General features: G+C 47.1%; 1 protein-coding gene across 1 annotated transcript in view; it reads right to left on the reverse strand.

Annotated features, from left to right (window-relative positions):
• LOC138301475 (complement C4-like) overlaps positions 1–5,921 on the reverse strand; it is a 685,953-nt gene extending 680,032 nt beyond the window's left edge. Inside the window, exons 1-2 of the mRNA XM_069241987.1 lie at positions 5,862–5,921; positions 5,554–5,734 (exon numbers count right to left, since the gene is read on the reverse strand). Of these exons, the coding sequence (XP_069098088.1) occupies positions 5,554–5,734; positions 5,862–5,921 (241 nt within the window). The remainder of the gene's footprint in view (positions 1–5,553; positions 5,735–5,861) is intronic.
• Between the last annotated feature and the right edge of the window lie 13,475 nt (positions 5,922–19,396).

The raw sequence follows: 19,396 nt of genomic DNA on the forward strand, positions 1-19,396 counted from the left end.
GGCAGGTGAGTTGAGCTGTTCAGTCCTGTAGCCTGGGACAATATCCTGTAGTGTAGAGGCGTGATGATATATTCATTCCCATAGTCTCCTTTGATCCTCTCGGGAGACTCCCAGGCCGAGAGGCAAGGTGTCGGGTGGAGCATGAATCACAAATCTCCATAGCTCTCCATTCCAGTTTGTTGAGAGTGGAGCCAGTGGGGGCTGCCACCGGTGAGGAATCAGAAGAGTTTTGGGGTGACCCCCACAGCACCCTGATTTCCCCTTTACCAGTGCAGCAGGGCACTGTTGTCTGAGCCAGTTTGGTTCGACCGACATCAGGGTCCAGGTGGGGAGCCTCGAGGAGGGCACCGGGTTCGAGAAATGTGTAGGTGCCCACACCAGGTCCACTCTAGGTCCCGCAGCAAGGGCCACCAGTCGGGCCATGACAGGGCTGGCACAAGCAGCCTCAAGCCCACTTCGAATTTGAACCGGTCATTCACTTTATTCCACCTGCAGCGTATGCCATCTGGGAGGACCAGTAGGAAATGCGATCCACTGCAGCAACAGAGTCTTTCACGGGCATCTCTACTCTACCAAGGGGTTAGACCAGTTGGTACTTCACCAGGCCCTGCAGTGTAGATCAGAGGTTATGTCCCCCTCACGATCTGCTCCTCACCCGCGGTGTCACTGGGCCCCCAGGGTTTGCAAACATGGAAATGATTGGGAGGCCTATCCCCCCAGTTCTGTTGTCCACTTCGACCCCAACTGTCCAGCTACACCAGGTATGCCAGGGTCCCACGTATGCCACTTGTGTAGGATCTAGGGCAGCACAGCCCCCCTTGTAGGGCCTCAGTCCCAGGTACTCACGGCCTCTTGGCTTTAGTGCAAGACATAGGCCTCCTCTGCGGCAGTAGTATTGCAGGCCACAACCCTGGAGGATGAGGGTGCGGCTGTCTTTTAGGCCATGCCCACCACTCAACACCACACAGGGGGTTGGAGCAGCCAGGCAGGTGCGGTGTCTCCCAACAACTGCAAGAGCCAAGTGGGTGATGCTGCTTTCTGCAACTGTAGGCCACCTCCATCCAACCTGGGCCCCCCAAAGTGTTCAGGCCCAAGCAGGATAAATCTCTTCACCCAGGCTGTAGTCACTGCAGTTCACGGCTGTTTCCCCACAGTTAGGGCAGCGGTGTAAGGGGTGAGCAGGGTGCTGGCCACCTCTCGGGCAGTGCAGGTTGACGGGGTCCACTAGAGAGGCGCTCTCATGGGAGTTTGTCTCAAGAGCTCCTTAAACCTGCGGCCGCTATCTTGAGCGCCTCACTACATCCCCCCCTTGCTCTGTCAATGGTACAAACCTTCTAGAGGTGACAAAAGGCAGGTAGGCCTGGTGTCAGATTCATGGTGTGCAGGAGGCAAAGCCCTTTGAAGTGTAAGTCAGGGTGGGTACTCCCTTCCCCCATCCATACTATCATCATGTCCACACCTAAGCCCTATTTGTGTCTCTGTCTGGAAGTAATACACAAATCCCCAACAGCAGGGTCATTCACAAGCATGTGACCCAGGACACTGGCAGAAGGCACAGATGGTTAGGACAAGAAAATGCCAACTTTCTAAAAGTGTCATTTTCAGAATTGTCACTTAAAATCTGACTTCACTTTAAAATTGCAATTCATTTGAGGGTAAACATCATGGGACTGACCTATCTTTTTATGTGCAGAGACTCCGCACTTCTAAATTTTATACTCGTAAATCCCTTTCTGAATATCAAACAATCATTAACTTACACATATTCTATCCCCCATACATCAATCTTCTCTCTATCCAAAGTTAGCACTTATTAAATATAATAGGGCAAGCCAGTGTTAGTCAATGGGTGAAATAAGGCTTACAAAAGTGAAAAATAACTGTACATGTGGATCACATCTTAAACACAATGGCCTATATTTAACAGAAAATGACAGAGCGCGGCACTGCGCCACAATTGGCAGCATCATTTTCACAATGCAGGGATGCGCCGTATTTAATTGAATACAGTGCACCCTGTGTTGTCCCCTGCTCTAGCGCTAAGTTGAGCTGCCTAGCACCTACGCAGGCATCCTTGCATCATTGTGCAAGGATGTCTGCATTGAGGGGTTTGATTGTTATGTGTGGCAAAGTGCCCCTTCCTACACATAAACAATCACTGATGCCGATTTGGCAAATCTGTGTGCTCTGCAAAATGCAGCGTCATTTTGAAATGATTGTTTAGGTACAGGAAGGGACACCTTCCGGCACATAAATAATCATGTCTGGCATTTTGCTCTTCTATGCATGCTGCATAGTGGCGTTAGATTTTGGTGCTGCCTCAGGTTTACAAAATCTCATGAATCTGATGCAGAGTCAAAATGCAATGGTCGTTGCTGTGGCACGCCCACAGCAACACACATTGCACACCACTTCCATGCAAAGGGCTGCATGTGAAGGGGCCATATTTACAAGGTAGCGTTAAGCCACAAAAAGTGGCTTAACGCCACCTTGTAAATACAGCGCAGGGCATAGAGCCACCGGAGCGTCACTTAAAGTGACGCCCCAGTGGTGCTAGGGACTCTTAATTATGCCCCAAATTACCCCCTGTATAGGCCTTTAGGGACTGCCTTAGGTATGACATACATATTAAAAATGAAGGTTTAGACTAGGCAAAATGTTTATTTTGCTAGGTTGAAATGGCACTTTAAACATGCACTAGAGGCTGCAGTGCCAGGCCTTAGATATGTTTTAAAAAGCTACATGAGTGGGTGGCATAATGAGTGCTGCTACCCATTATTAGCATTTAATTTACATGACCTTGGTAACCATGGTACCATATACTAGGGACCTACAAGTAAATTAAAAGTTTCAATCAGTGTAAGCCAACTGCACTATGCTTTAGGGAAATAACACAAGTGCTTTACCGCTGGTAGGCACGGGAAAGTGCACTAAGAGTCCTAATGCCAACAAAAATGGGTTCAGCAACAGAAGACAAAAGTCTGGTTCTAGCCCTGCAAAAATGGCCAGGTCCAACAATCCTGAAATGGCACCTGGCAGCCTGCTGGGAGGCGGTAATTGCTCTCAGAAAAGAAAACAAAAGGGCCTTGGCTGGGAAGAGATGTGACCTCTTCTTACAAAAAAGCCTGTGGGATGTGCCACACAACTGTATGAACATCAAAAGGTCAGCCCCTGTCACAGACAGATGTAACTCACACCTAGGACGGCCCCTGCCATTGTCCAAGTAGCCTGAGTGGCACCAATCCCACTGTCCCAGTGGGGGTGGAGGGCACCATGGGATTGTTTAGAGCCTCACACCCAGTAAATGATGTCAAGGTAGTTAAGTTTGCCCCTTGGAGCTTTCACCCTGCTAGCTAGAGAGTCTCTACCACCTACAAGCTAGTGCCAGCCATAAAAGCAGTACCCTTGGGTACCTTCTTCAGAACACCTCTGAAACTATGGAAGACAGGAGAAGGACTTTGCCTGCTGAACCCTAGACTTCAGAGAGAGGACTGCATCTCCAGTAACCAGTGGAGATAAACTCTCAGAACTTGACTGGCTCCCATTTAACTGAGCCCAGCTGACCTGTTACAACTGAAATTGCCCTGGACCCTGATGGTGGCTTATGGGAGACTGAGTCCTAACTCCCAAGAGGTGCCCAGAATATCCTGGACCCTTTGATTGGTGTTAGAGTACACTTGTCTACTGCAAGGACTGCAAAACTGGGCACAAAGAGACTGTCCTCAACATTTTCTAAAAAGAATTAGAGGCTCATACTGGAATACTGCTGAAACTGCAGTCACTGTAGACACATCACCAGTCGGATTCACTTGGCCGGACATCTCGCACAGAGTTCATCACAAATTGCAATAGCTATCCCTCTCCCTTTCCCTGTGAACAGAGTTCACCAAGGTCAACACAGTTAGTGCATCCCACAAGACATTCAAGGATACAGCCCACATGGAGCTTTTCATCTCAACAACAACTACCCTTCTTTTCCTGCCAAAATGAAGTTTGTGCGGGGACTAGGACTTCGTTATTGCACTGGCAGCGAGCTGTTATTCCGATCCAGGCTACAGAACAACCCCTTGACTAGACTCCTTCATCAACAAGAATTTTTATTCAAAAGGAAGAACAAGTGAAACTTTCACCGGATCAAAGCTGGTCCCTATATTCCAATCTAGCTCCATTGCGGTCAGCTTTTTCATTTTACTTTGACTTGGTCTAGTGTGACCAGATACCCATGTTATTCACGGTTGGCATTTTGTGCTTTTTGACATCTAACTTTGAAAAATCATATCTCTGGTTCCCAGCATACAATTGATGTTGTTTTGGTTTCTATTTGTTCATTAAAATTCCCTACATTTTCATAAGTTGGAGTGGGATTTTTATTGTGATCTACTGTTTTCAGGACTTATAAATGCTTTACACATTTCTCCTAAGTTAGGCCAGTGTGCTCTGTGCTACAGCTACCAAGGGTTGAACCCAGGTTTAAATTAGAGAGGAATAGTGCCATTATTACTTGAAGAGGGCTAGTCCCACTTCAACTAATAGCCCACAATGCCCAGTGTGTGTTTCAAATTGCCTTGTTCAGAAACACTGAGCACAGTCAAATGTAAGTACACTGCCACAAGAGGTAAGGCCATCAGGAATACTGTGTGTTTGTAAAACAATAAACCATGAGTACTCTGTCCAGGAGAAACATCATATCATAGTGCTGCACTGAAATGAAATCAAAGCCCATCAATACTTTACCACAAAGCAGCACTTCTTGAAATAGTGGAGAACGACCCACCAGAGGCCAGTGCCAAGTAATGAACTGTATGCGGTGTACCACACCAATATTTTTATCAGATTGCTCCACATCAGCATAGGAGTACCATGATTCAATTCATTTTGTTTAAAAATAATTGGTGTCAGTAACATTAATCCAATTGGTTACTTTGGTAGCAAATGAAGAACACTACTCACAGAATTCACTGATTAAAAAAAAAAAAATGTATTCTAGGTGTCCCATTCAAATGAAGTCATTGCTGGACAGCCCCCTCGCAGCATAAAGTCCACGCTAAGCAGCACCCTCACCTACTGCTCATCGGCATCCTTCTCCTGGTTGATACCTGTCAGGTTAAGTGTAAAAACTGATGCAGACTTCTGCGGTCAGTAAATGAGCTTAACCTCTACTGATACTAACCAAACCACCAAATCACCATCCACTTTCTAATTGAATTGGGACACTTGAGGGTTAATTGTCCATCTATCATCAGTCCACACCAGCCTTTTGGTTGAAGGCAGTGGTGGCTGTAACCTAAAACCTCAGTAGAAAGATCTGATTTTTTGATTCATAAAATACACTCAGTTTGCAGTCAGGAAAATAATACTAAAAACAGATCTTCATGTTAGAAGAATTAGGATCAGCTTATCGTAAGGTGTCGCCTACACTTGACCCTCTAACTTTCAACAGGAAGTGCTACGAGTTAAACATTTCAAAGGTCTTCTCATGTGTGATTATGCAGCATACTAACATTATGATGAAACCCCTCAGAGGAAAGCATGTATTCATAGGGGGACACTTACCTTCCTGGGTAGGTGTGTAGATTGGCTTTTCAGTCTGGATGAACAGGTACCCCTTCTTGGTGGAGAGCAGGATGGGAACCTTTCTGGCTTTCGGAAACACTGGGCCTGCAGCTACTAGTTGGATATATTTATGTTTCTTCAGAATATCAAGTTTACAAGTTGTCACATCCTGAGCTGTGATCTACGAGAGGAAAGATCATTTGTTAGATGCTATTGACAACTGGAACTAGTGGGCTGTCAAACTTTTGCTGTTGCAGCACACAGAGAAGCAGATCCTTCTAAGAAAATTCACTTGGTTGCACACCCACATGAGAATTCTGTGTAGACCATGTAAGACACAGTTTCTTATCCCAGAACGGTATTGTCATGATGCTGCTTTGTTGGAGTCAGGGCTCCCCACAATGGCCAAGTCTTGTTTGAGCTACAGCCCTGTAGCCAGGGCAGCTAAGCTTGAAACCTCAGAGCTGCAAGAAGAGCAGCCCGCAGCTGGCAGAACAATCACTGCCCAGGATTATGTTTCTCATATGCTGGATCCACCACACAGCAGGGACGGCAACGGGTACAGGACCACAGCAACAGGTCCTTTTGTAGGAAAGGAAAACTCCATGTACTGGTTCAACCGTGATTCCTCAGCAGCCTGTTGTATGTGACAACTTAAAGACCCACAAGGGCATTTTGCCATGTCGCCCAATGTGGGTTTGTAGGTTGGGAAAGGGGGTGGTTCTTTAGCATGCTACTCTAATGGGCATAAGGGGTGGAGCAAAGGGAGAAGGTTAAGCAGGTGTTATGCAAGATGCAGAGGGACTTGTATAAGGTGTGATGACTACTTCCCCACCCCTCCCTTAGGCCAGTGATAACTAGTGGTACTTGTGTGGTTAGACGCAGAGGGAGGACTAGAGAAATTCAGAGCAGTTCATAGTCATAGGAAGTCTACTAGCTACTTACCCGTCTCTTTCTCAGGGCTCTGGTGATCAATGGGACTAAACTTGGAAAAGACTGAGGCCACTCAGACTTTATGAAAGAACCCGTATCAACAATATTACATATGAACAGAGGTAAAACCTAACTATTCAAAAGACTGTGGGACAGAATTACCAAAGTGTCAGGCAATGCAGAGTAGCAGCCAAAAATGCTGTGCGTTGTGTGACAGGGAGTGAGCAGGAGAGCGCCATGTCTACAGAAATATGGTTCTCTCCTCCCCCTTCCTAGTATGGCGCTGATTTTAGCTGCTGTGTGTCAGGCACACACCTTTGCACCATAGTGCAAGAGTGTGTGCATGAGTCTACCATAGGCTTTGTACTGGAAGAATACTCTTCCAGTACAAAATACTATGCCTGGGCAATTTAGAATCTTTTCTCACTTTGGGCCTCATTTACAAGGCCCTAGCAGCACACTGCGCCACCGGAAAAAGGGTGCCTTCATTGCCGCTAGGCAGCAATTTGCGCGCAAGCACAGGGGACAGGGACAGGAATGCGCCGTATCTTATAGATAAAGCACATTCCTGCCCTTTTGTTTTGGTGCAGGGCAACACAGCAAAAAGGCTTGCGGCACTGCCCTGCGCCAAAACATAGTAAATGAGGCCCTTTGTATGTGTGCTGCACAGTGCAGCCCACATGCAAACTGAGAAAAGAAAGGAGAAATGAAAACAGTTGTCCTTTTAGCGCCTGGTTTCAAAATACATTATATTTGGACGCCAAACCATGTCTTACATTTTAGTAGATAGGGTTTTGCATCAAAAAGAGTGAGTGGTTGAGTGGGAACATCCATGTAACTTCCCCTTGAGGCGAAGTAAAGCAAAGTAGCACTTTGCTCCACTTTGCTTTACTTTTAGTCACTTTCCAGAGCAAAACATGTTTTGCAATGGAAACTAAATATTAAAAAAACATTTGTACTGGTTTGCTTCACTTTTGTGATGCAAAGTGAGCGCAACATGTTAGCAAATCTCCCCTGTATGTGCTTGTGGAGAAAATGACCCATGATGTAATAATAGATATTATCCTACTGTATATTTCTAAACGAAGAAAAGATAGAAAACAAACACTCCTGATCTTTTCTGGCAGTTTCCTAATTGGTTCTTTATGAAATATCACAAAATGGTGAAAGACGTGAGCTTTTGTACAGCCTCCCCAAACTATGGGAACATTGATACACAAATTAGCTCATTGCCAGCAGCAGTGGAACCCTGCTGTGAAGACCAGGCAACAACAAGCATAAGCAAGTCCATAAACGTTTCATTAAGCCATTCAGATGTAAGTGGTGTCAGTCAAGAAACATCGAGAACCAAGGTCTTTACTGTACCAAAGGGGAAAAGTACCAAAACAATCAACCAATTCTTCACATGCAAGGCCCATATTTAGTTTACATCCTGGAATGCCCATGTAATAAACGTTATGTGAGCAGTATGATACATCCAGTCAAAAAGAAAGTCTTAGGGCCTGATTACGAGTTTAGCGGTCAGACGAGCTGATTGCCAAACTCGCGGGGATTAGACCGTTGTCAATCCGGCTGTCACATCCCCAGTCGTATTACGAGGTCCCACTGGGCTGACTGATGGGAAGATCGCATTGCAACGTTCCTGAGAGTCTGGCGGAAACAGTGCTATGGTATTGGTCTTGGTTCCCTTAAGGTAGCTGAGGCCATTACCACAACACAACAGCACCCTTGAATGCGCACTGTCTGCAAAGCAGACAGTGAGCATTCTGAGGGTACTGGGCAGTGGGCAGTGCAAGGGCTCCTCTGTGACCACCAGCACTTCCTTTTTGCCAGCATGAAAAGGGTGGCGGAAAGGGGACTCATGATCAACACAGCAGTGCTGAACTCAGCTCCGCAGCGGCTGACTACGAATCCAACTGCCGTCAGCTCATCAGGAACCATGTATATGGCATGGACAGCAGCCCCCTGGTAGTCCTACTGCCAGTGTCGTAATGTGGCGCTTAGACCACCAGGAGTGCGGTGTTTCAACTGCCACTGCGAGGCTGGCGGGCTCAAGACCGCAAGCATTGTAATGAGGCCCTTAGAATATGTGAGAGTGACTCTACAATGTGATCTACACTATCCCAAGGCAAAGCATTTTCAAGACAGGCAACACAGAGACAGTTGCAAACCGTCATATTTTGCCACTGATCAAATTCTACACAACATACGAGGTGGTAATAAAGAACTTATGTTGGAGACAAAAATAATCGGTAAGACTGCATCTGTTTAGCTATGGGGTCTGAGCAGCTTTTGTTGTTTCCCAGTATATTTTAATTTTGCCAAATGGTTTCTCCTTTTCTTTTTCACTTCACAGAAAGAAATGAAGGCAATCTCAGTTGAGATGGGGTGATGCCCAAATGGGCAGGAGCTCCCTAACCTTTCATCTTCACATATTTGGGTGTCTGGAGCACTTTCGTGGGGATACGATACTTTTATTTTTACTCTTATGAGGTCTTTCATGAATGTAATGAGTTCAATGCTTTTTATTCGTTCAGTAGTATACTCTGATGCATAAAAATTCTGGAGGGTGGCTTCTGCTGGCAACCTTGGTTTTCCCTATGTATTGTGTTGGCTGCCCTTCTGAGACAGGAATGGGTGGATGGGGCTCTATTGTTTAAAGGAACTCAACATTATGGGCCTCATTATGAGGCTGACAGTTTTAAGACTGCCAGCCTCGCGATGGTGGACGGACTGCCGCATACAGGGCGGTCCGACCGCCCCAGTATGATTGTGGCAGAGCCACAACGGTCAAACCGCCGAAACCGACAGGCAGCAGCCAGCCTGCAGCTTAGGTGTCTGGGCAGTTGTAATCCTCCTGTCCCCATCCTCCAGTCTTCCCATAGCAGTAAACATCACCATGGAAAGGCTGGTGGGATGGAGGTATCGGGGGCTCCTGTGGGCACTTGGCATGAACAGTGCAGGGGCCCCCATGCACAGCCCCATCACACATTTCACTGCCCGAATTACGGGCAGTGAAATGTGCAACGGGTGCTGTTGCACCTGAAGCACCACAACATTGCCACCGGCGTCAATGTTGTGGTGAGTGTTGCGCTGGGCCAGCGGGTGAAAACACTGTTTTCGCCCACTGGCCCAGCAGAACACTCCTAATATGGCAGGCAAAAGACCTCCATTACTAGCGAAAGGACCGCCAAAGTCGTAATGAGGGCCTATATTTACAATGTACCTAGGATGTATTGCGAAATGTTATTTAGGATTTTCTTCATACAGTGCAATCTGATAGTTCATTTGCACCCCCTTTTTTTCATAAGACGCAGTTGGGGGCTTATTTACAAGCCCTGTGGCGAAGGGCAGAGCAGCAACTGACCATGCTGCTCTGCCCTGCACCACAGGGAAGGGGCAGAAATGCACCATATCTACAAGACATGGTGCATTTGTGTCCTCTCCCCTGCACTGCCGCACAATGGACTGCAAGGAGGATGGCTGCATCACAGACAGGATTGCTTTTGTGCAGGAAGGGATACATTTTCTTCTTGCTATGTGTGGTGCAGAATGCAACACACATAGATAGAGGAAAAAAGAGGAGAAATAAATATATTTCTCCTCATTGCCCTTCCCTGAGGAGGCTTAAGATTTTGGCACATTCCCAGGTTTACAGATTCTTGTCGATCTGGGAATGCATCAAAACCCATGGATGTTGTGTGGGAAAACCCACCGCAACCCCCATGGAAAGCTTCCCTAACGCATTGTAAGGCATCTGCACTATGTGCCGCCAATGGGCCTGCACTATGCGCCACCGGTAGGTCACAAAAAGTGACGCATAGGCAGCGCACAAGACTTGCAAATCAGCCCCTTAATTTCTATTGTTTAATCAGGTCACCTTTTCTGTATGTCTCGAACTATGGCACCTTCAAAGGAATCTGAATTAAGAACCACACAAATTCAGCAGTCATAGTGATCACTGTTCACTATAATGTGCACCTCCAGCCATGCACTGCTTATGACCTCACATATTACATCACTAATGGTATATTCTATGACATCATTGATGACATCACTGATGACATCTCTACATCATTGATGACATCACTGATGGCATAGTCAAACAAGTTTGTTAGTTTCTTTCTTTTATGCTTCACATAGTGGCAGATAATTAGCATCCTACTTATCTACCTAATTTTCTGCTAATAGGTGTCTTAACAAAATGTTTTTCCTACTTATGTGTCATGGGTGTGTAGAGGTGTTGAGCTCCTTATAAATTGTTGTGTACAGGAATAACACTGTGTGCACATGATAGTTGATAAGTTCTGTCCAGTGTGTTGGTCATTAGTAGTTTGCTTTTGCTAAAATGTTTCCAACAGGACAAAGATTATATGTAGGAGATACCAACTATTGTAAGCTGCCTTGATTATTTTGAGGGAGTTGTTGTTGGTTTTTGGTCAAAATATAGAGTTGTAAATATATCAGGAGACAGAAATATCAGGAAAAAAGTATTATGATACAAAAATATTGTGATGCAGAAATATCTTTGTCAAGAATATTGTTTCTTTTCAGGTACTGAATATTGTTGATGAGAATATTATTGTTGGTAATATCATTTTTAATAATATAGTTGTGAAAGATATAAACTTTTAGGTATCTTAATATGTTGCAATTATACTATTAACAATAAAGGTTGGGCACAGCACAAGACAATCAAACAAAACCACCCAGATCCACAACTTCAGAACCAAATATTTCAGGAATACAGACAAGGGCTTGCAGCAAGGAAGCCAGGAACAAAACCTAAGCACAGAACTAATCGTCAATCTCTCTGATCAAACATTATCTAGACCCCAAATGAAAGTCTTAGCAAAAGGCCTCTCATTTTGCCCTACCGCAGGCTGAGACCTAGTTCAAACCAAGGTTGACTTGTTTAAATTCACAAGAAAATTGAAACCAAAATCTTTCTTTTTCACACAAAATCGAGACAAAAATCCATCCTCCCAACAACACATTACGAGCAATATCACTGCCCATGACTTGGAGACGATACAGCTACTTAGTAACCTCTCCAGAACCGAGGAGCAAGAACAATCACTCTTGGAGATAGCTAATGAATTAAACATTGATACATCATTCAACAAACAATCAAACTTAGCGATCAAATCATCCTTCACACCTGTACTACCATCAGGTAATTCCATTGATCTGCTCTTCACAGCCATAATGGAGGACCTTGACCAGGAATACCAAAAATGTATAAAAAAACAAAAATATCTTCCTCTTAACACTAACTTTAAACGGAGACAGGCAATCTGTGTCTTACAAACAGACAATACAATTTTAATTAAAGAATCAGACAAAGGGGGCAATATTGTCATCCTTAATAAGAATGACTACTTACCGGAAGCCTTTCGACAAATCAATGATACCACATGCTACAAAAGGCACCTGCGTAACCCTACCCAGGAAATCCAAAAGAAACTGAGGGATTTACTGAACCATTGGTGCTCGAGAGAAATTCTTACCCCAGAAGAGAGAAACTTTCTCTTCATAGAGCATCCGACTATACCTACTTTATACCTACTAAAGCAAACAGGAATTACTGGCAGTCACCCATGCACATTGGGATTACAATGTAGCGCTTTAAGCATCGCCTAATTCAAACAAAGCGCACCATATTCTTTAAAAAAATGTAAGGAAATAATATTACACCAGTAAAGCTGTAATAATGTGATTTTGGGTAAATCACTTAGGGGCTCATTCCGACCCCGGCGGGCGGCGGGCGCCGTCCGCTGGGCGGAAACCGCCCAAAGACCGCACTGTGGTCAAATGATCGCGGGGGTCATTTTAACTTTCCCGCTGGGCCGGCGGGCGATCTCCAGAAGATCGGCCGCCGGCCCAGCGGGAAAGCCCCTGCAATGAGGAAGCCGGCTCCGAATGGAGCCGGCGGATTTACAGGGGTGCGACGGGTGCAGTAGCACCCGTCGCGATTTTCACTGTCTGCTAAGCAGACAGTGAAAATCATGGTGGGGCCCCCAGGGGCCCCACAACACCCGTTCCCGCCATCCTGTTCCTGGCAGGTTTTACCGCCGGATCCCCTTTTCTGACCGCGGCTTTACCGCCGCGGTCAGAATAGCCCTGGAAGCACCGCCAGCCTGTTGGCGATGCTTCCGTTGCCCTCCACCCTGGCGGTTTGAAACCGCCAGGGTCGGAATGAGGGCCTTAATCTCCCAGTGCCTACTAAAAATAAATGAGTTAATAATTAATGTTAACAAGCATATTTCAAAGTTCCTCAGAAACCAACATATCCCTCTTATAATAATAAACCCTTTGCTGTGATTAGCAAAGACTGCGTAACCTTGCCAAAAAACAATACTAAAACCACCAGGAACTACAGAAATTAATCAATACATACTGGGGTTATGAGAGAGCTCCTTAAACATCACCAAACCTAAACAAAATATATTAGATTCGTACTTATTGGGGGCAAATCATTTAATCTCACTGTGCCTACCAAGAAATGAATCTGTCCTTGTGTAATGTAACTGGTGCTGATGTAAAGGGCTCCAATACCTTTGGGTCGAATTTGCGCTATATGAACTGCAAAAAAAACCAAGCATTTGCAACGCAATACGTCTCGCATTTGCTTGAGTTAGAGCTATTGGTGTTGTAAATTCCTAACTGGACTTTTTTAGCCACATAAATTTGACACAGTAGTGTCTAGCTAGGTGAAAATCACCTAAAAGATGAGGGAATGTTAACAATAACCAAAACACTTAAACATAGCAGCGTGGGCTTTTTTTTGCATTCAGAATCATTAGAAGATATGGCAAATGTGCTTTCCACTAAGCACCGACTGGTAAGGCATATGGTGGGAATAACACTCACACAGCTTTCTCAACCAGAAAATTAAAAGTAAAACATTAGTAGACATAAGCAAGCCGATTCAAAGCGCCATGGCTGCCATGAACATGAGCGCGAAGGAGAGACACAGATAGATTACAACAGGTCAAAGCGCTTGTGCTGATACCCATTCTATCATGTGTTGCTTGAGAGGGGTCATAGGAGGTTCCAGGGAGCCCCAGATATCCTGCTGCAAGTGGGTGCAGTGATTTAATGCACCCACCAGGGCTGCAGCCTGCAAAGTCAAAGGAGGATCGGTGGCTTCAAACATCTGGTCCATCAGTAATATGCTGTTCCAAGTGCAGGTAGGAACCCACACTGGGAACAGCGCACATGTTGTCATATGCCACAGTGTCCCTCTCTGTGCCCAATGCACAGTCTTATGTCTATGCCTCCAGTGTTGTGGTACAGTGCGCATTGTTGTTTGCAAGGTCACATAGTCTTTGTTGATTGCAGGAAAGGGCTTATTGTGATGAGGGATACAAACCACCTATACCTCTCTATCTTCCTTTCTATCTATTCTGTGCAGCTGTTACATCTATCAATTCACCATATCACATAATACACTACACAGCACACATTCCACCCAACACAATTCCACAGTTACAGTTCAACTCAACACATACTTCCACTACAAACCACATACAACCACTACATAACAAACAAAAAAACATAGATAAAAAAACATGTAATTTACAATACCAATAGCTACAACTCCAACTCCTGTAAATGTGAGGCCTATTGCATTGTAAATGCTTGTTTTTATTGCAATTCGGTCCCGGAAGATAGGGAAACTGGGGCCTGTTATGGATTGGAGCGGGGGAGCCCAACACTCCCTCCCCTTAAAATGTTTCAGCCCCAGGGGATGGGGGTCCACGTGGCCCATTTGGGCGTAGGAAGAGGGGCTGCATGCTCCTGCTACCCTTTTGAAAGGAATTTGACCCTGGTGGATAGGTTCCCTGGAGCCTATTAAGGATTGGTTGGGGGGAGGGGCTACAATCCCATCCTCTTTAAGTTAACTATGGTCTTGGGGATTGGGCCCTCAGCCGCAGTATTGACTTGGGAAGGGAGACTATAGACCTCATTCTGACCCCGGCAGACAGCGTTAATATGGAGCAAAGTACTGTCAACAGTACTTTCCTCCATATTGAGTTTTCTCCATACTATGAAACTGGCTAAAGCCAAACCGCCAATGTACCACACCTACTGCCACGGCGGTAACAACCGCGGGGCTGGAGACTTCACTCTCCAGCCCGGCGGCCTCCACTTGCCCGCCTGCGTGATTATGACCGCCATGGTTTTTGTGGCAACCTTACTGCCATGAAAAACATGGCGGTAGGCCATATCAGTGACAGGGAATCCTTCCCTGTCACTGATAGGGGTCTTCTCCACCCCCACCCCTCCCCTTCCTCTTCAGAACCCCCCTTCATACACACCCCTCCCTTCACACATGCACACACACCCATTCCCACATTCATACACACATGCATACATCCATTCACACACACATCCACACACACTTACAACACGCAACACACACCCGCATACACGCACGCACAGACAAACACACCCCCCCCCCACACACACACAACACCCCTCACCCCCTACCCTGTCGGAGCACCCAACTTACCTGTTGTTAGGGGGTCCTCCGGCAGGAGACGGGAAGGGGCTCTGCTACCAGCAGCAGCATCCGCCAGCAGAACACCACCAGGCCGTATCATGTGTCATGATGCAGCTGGCAGCCGTCTACTGGTATGGCGCTACTGCTGGCAGCCGTCTACTGGGTTGGCGCTGCTGGTGGCAGCAGCGCCACCTTACCACCATCCGCCAGCATGGCCAGAGCCGGATTTCCGCCATCCTTCTGGCAGAAATCCGGCTGTGGTCATGATCCGGCAGATGGCTGGTAGCCGCGGGGATGGTCTTTTGGTGGCCGTCACCGCAGCGGTAGGGGGTTTTTAACACCGGGGTCATAATGGCCCCCTATATCCCATCTTCCACTTAATTAAAGTAAGGTCCATAGGATGTGGCCCCAGGTTTCAAATTGGCTGGGGGGGGCTGCATGCCCTCCTCCACTTTAAAAAGAAAAATAAATCCCAGGGAATGGGGTCCCCGGAGCCTGTAGTGGATTAGGGAATGTGGTGGCCCTAATGGGTTGGATGCAGAGATTGACTGCAGGCCAGGGCGGTGGCCAGTTCACACTGCATATGGCCGCAAGCCTGCACAGTACGGATTTGGTTGTTCACAAGGGTTAGATAAAGTGTCAGGTCACAGGCCTAGCCCCATGGCCAACCCACACCAAGCATGCCCGAAGGCCATGCATGGTTGATTGCCTGGTGAGGTTGCATATAGGCCCCGCAACAAACCCATGCTGCGCAAAGCTGCATATCTTGAAAAAAACAAAGAGCCTCATTTACAAGAACTGACTCATCGTCATCAATGTGTCATAGTTTCTGCACTGCCGCAAATGCTCTAACAATGCAATGGATGTGCTGTATCTACAATACAGAGCTCCTTGGTGAAAGTTTTTACAGATGAGTCAGAAATTCTGACGCATCAGTTGGTGCTAAAGTGAAGCATTGCTGCAGTTGCGTCGTAAAACTGATGCAACTCCAGCAATGTATCACAACACAGAGGAGAGTCTTATGTTAAAAGCCCTGTGTCATTCCTTACTCCTGGTCTGAGCAGCCGTAAGGAATTTGATGCAGTCAATACGCAGAGTGACGCAATGAAAGTGGTAAATTTCATTGTGTCAGTTCTGCACGGTTTTTAATGTGGGACTGCCTACCCTGCATACATTACACCTGATGCAGGTATACTGTGACGCAGGTCTCTACAAACTGACGCATTAGGCCCACTGCGTAAATTTGTAATTTGTAGATATGGAGCAGCATGGATTATTGGTTGCATGGCCGCTGCATCAAAACAAATTACACAACAGTGGCACAAGCTCCTTGTAAATGAGGACGAAAGATTATAGTTAGGAACTGTAATTATATCCTACTTCAAATTAAAAAGGAATCTTAGAAATTCTCTGAAAAAACTAAGGTAAAGTAACCTTATAGTGAAATTCTTGAAATGAGAAAAATGGGGTTCAAGGTGAATTAATACAGCACCTTCTTCCTTTATTATATATATACAATTTATGCCACTTTTCAGTGCACGGGTCGTGAGGGCCAACCCCCTAGACCTCAGATAGCCAAAGGCTCATAGCATTGAAAGGGAGACCCAGCACATCAAAGTGTCCATTGATGTCCACAGAAATATTATCATTTTTAATGAGGTTGTGACTCTATGATTTTCCATCTTTTATCTGGTATCTGCTGTTTTTGTCTTATTTTTATGTCTATGAATGAATAGTATTTAGCAATGGTGGATTGGTGGTGAACATCACGTGACGAAGGCTGCAGTGTCAGCCGAAACGCGTTGTGCTTTGATTAAATATGTTTTTCACTTTCCCTGAATCCTGAGCGTGCTATATTTTTATTTTGTGTTTTCTGTTGAATATATATATTTATATATATATATATATATATATATATGTGTATATATATATATGTGTGTGTGTGTATAAAAATTAATTATAAGCTGGGAAGAGTCCTGCAGTGCCCACCTGGGGTTCTCAACTCCTTATAAGAAAGGAAGTGGACAGCGTGGGAGGTGATAAAGGTGGCGGACCCGGATTGAACTGCTTAGGATGCAATCACAAGCCATCCTGAAGCAGTAATTACCTGGGGAGCCTCCTCAATTGCTCTTGTTCTTGTGACAGCAACACACTGTGGACCCAAGGTGCCCAAAACCATGGCCGACAGCCCCCTGCCTGATGACTTTGTACAGCTTGGGCCTCGTGGGGCCGCTCTCCCATGGGTGGTTGTGGCCTGCAGAGGGGACGGAGCTGGGTGCAAGGCCCCAATGACAGCGCCGCATGAGACATCCCTGGGGTTCCCTTCCTTGGCCTCATAGAGGCAATGGGCGAACGCTGGAGACCCACCGGGGGGTTGTTTCGGCAGCCCCAAGGAGGCCACACACATTCAGACTCATCTGTGGGGTGTGCTGGTTCCCCCCCGGAGGTGGAGACGAGCAGCGGGCCCGGGGAGCACAACAGAGACCGAGAAGATAACCTCCAGACTGACACAAGCAGCCTTCCATGCTTGCGAGGCCCACAGAAGGCCACAACAGCGCCACACAACTCAATCAGCCACCACCCTGCCAGCGAGGCTGGCCAGCCCCCACCCAGAGGTGAGAGCGAGCGGCGCTGGGGGCAGGCGGGCAATATCCAGGCACACAACCTTGAGAACAGCACCCATGACTCTCCCCCGCCATGATTAGAACAGAGGGTAGAACAGGATTGAGCCCTGGAGGGCAGCCCACAGCCCCTAAGTGCTCAACTTCTGCCCCCCTGCCGCACCCTTGACATTGCACCCCAGAACATGGACACTGACACCACAGCCTGCCTACACCCCCACACACCCACAAGAGCTCATATCTAGGTTGAGGAGATCCATCTCCCCCCGCCTCACCCCACTAAAGACAAGACTCAAGGCGCAAAAGCATGCATATAGAGGAGTCCCACTCGGGCTGCACAACATGAGAAACGAGGCAGCTGGAAAAACGGCAGGGCACCAGGACATCCCTAGCACACAATGGCAAAAACAACCAGATTGCACCTTCTCTATCAGCTGCCATCAAAGCGAAGCAAGGGCTTTGAGCCATCCTATGCACTGGGGAGAGGAGAAGAAACCCAGGGGGGCCCTGACCTCACCACACAAGGGAGCGGGAGCCTCAAAACTCCCCACCTTACCACAGCATCTGTTAGCAGAGTGCGACTGTGGCGGAGGCCCATGCACACAGCAAGAGGCCACTATCCATATCCCCACCAATAGGACTCATGCCAACGGAACAACTACATAGTGAAGCTGCTTCGGGGGGGGCAGCCCGTGGGACCCCTTGAGGAGCCATTCTGGGTCTCTACCGGGTGACCTTCTGCCTGTGGAAGGACCCTCATTGGCCCAAGGAGCGGGCCCAGTGCCGCCTGTCACCCTGCAATGCCTGAACTTGCCAACCTTGCACACCAAACCGATGGCCCTCAAGGCAAGGACCACATCCGAACTGTCACAAACAGCTTCCCATCCTGCATCAGGGAGACTGCCCAAACCATCCAGAACGATACCCAGGCCTGACCCCTGATGGCTTGAGAAGGCACGTGAGAAGGCCCTCCTGGGTGGCTCCCAAGGAAATCGTAGACGGCTGCACTGAAATCACACCATGGGCAGACAGAAGACCACCAAGCCGACCTTCCGCACTCCCTCTCCAGCTCCACATCAAGAATTGCACTCTTTACGTGATCCACAAACTTCCAAATCCCAACACATCCCGGCTGACAAGCTTGATGCCATTGTCAAAGCGATGGAATCCTCAAGATCCTCTGTAGAGGCCCACATAGATTAAATACATGTCTACTTCGGACTCCTTGGAGTAGACCAGCGCAAACTGATGGCAGGGTCACTGACACAGAACACCAGCTCTCAGATCTCACCCCATGACTAGACTCACAGAAACAAAGCACTAGAGATCTCACGGATCAGGTGAAGTGCCTGGAAGCATGAGCTGAGGACATGGAGGGAAGGGAAATGCACAACAATGTCTGCATCGTAGGCCTTCCGGAAGGAGCAGAAGGCTCCCAACAATCACGCCGGCCGACACCCTGACCCCCATTTTCACCACTGAAAGAGCACACCGGGTCCTGGCCTGCAGACCACTGCCAGGGTCACCCCCGGTGCCTGGTGGTGGTCCAGCTGCTTCACTTTAAAGAAGGGGTCGCGATCCTCCAAGCAGCCTGATTTGCAGCACCCCTGCAATACAAGAAACACCAGAGTACATGTGTTCCTAGACTACACACCCCAAACCCAATGTAATCATACCCCTTTCCTGGCAGTAAGGTGGAGGCTTTGAGATCTGATATCCAATATTCCTTACTCTTTCCGTCAAAACTAAAAATCCTGCATTACAACCAGATGTGCTTCTT

This window comes from Pleurodeles waltl, chromosome 6 (genome assembly GCF_031143425.1).
Source record: "Pleurodeles waltl isolate 20211129_DDA chromosome 6, aPleWal1.hap1.20221129, whole genome shotgun sequence".
NCBI lineage: Eukaryota > Metazoa > Chordata > Amphibia > Caudata > Salamandridae > Pleurodeles > Pleurodeles waltl.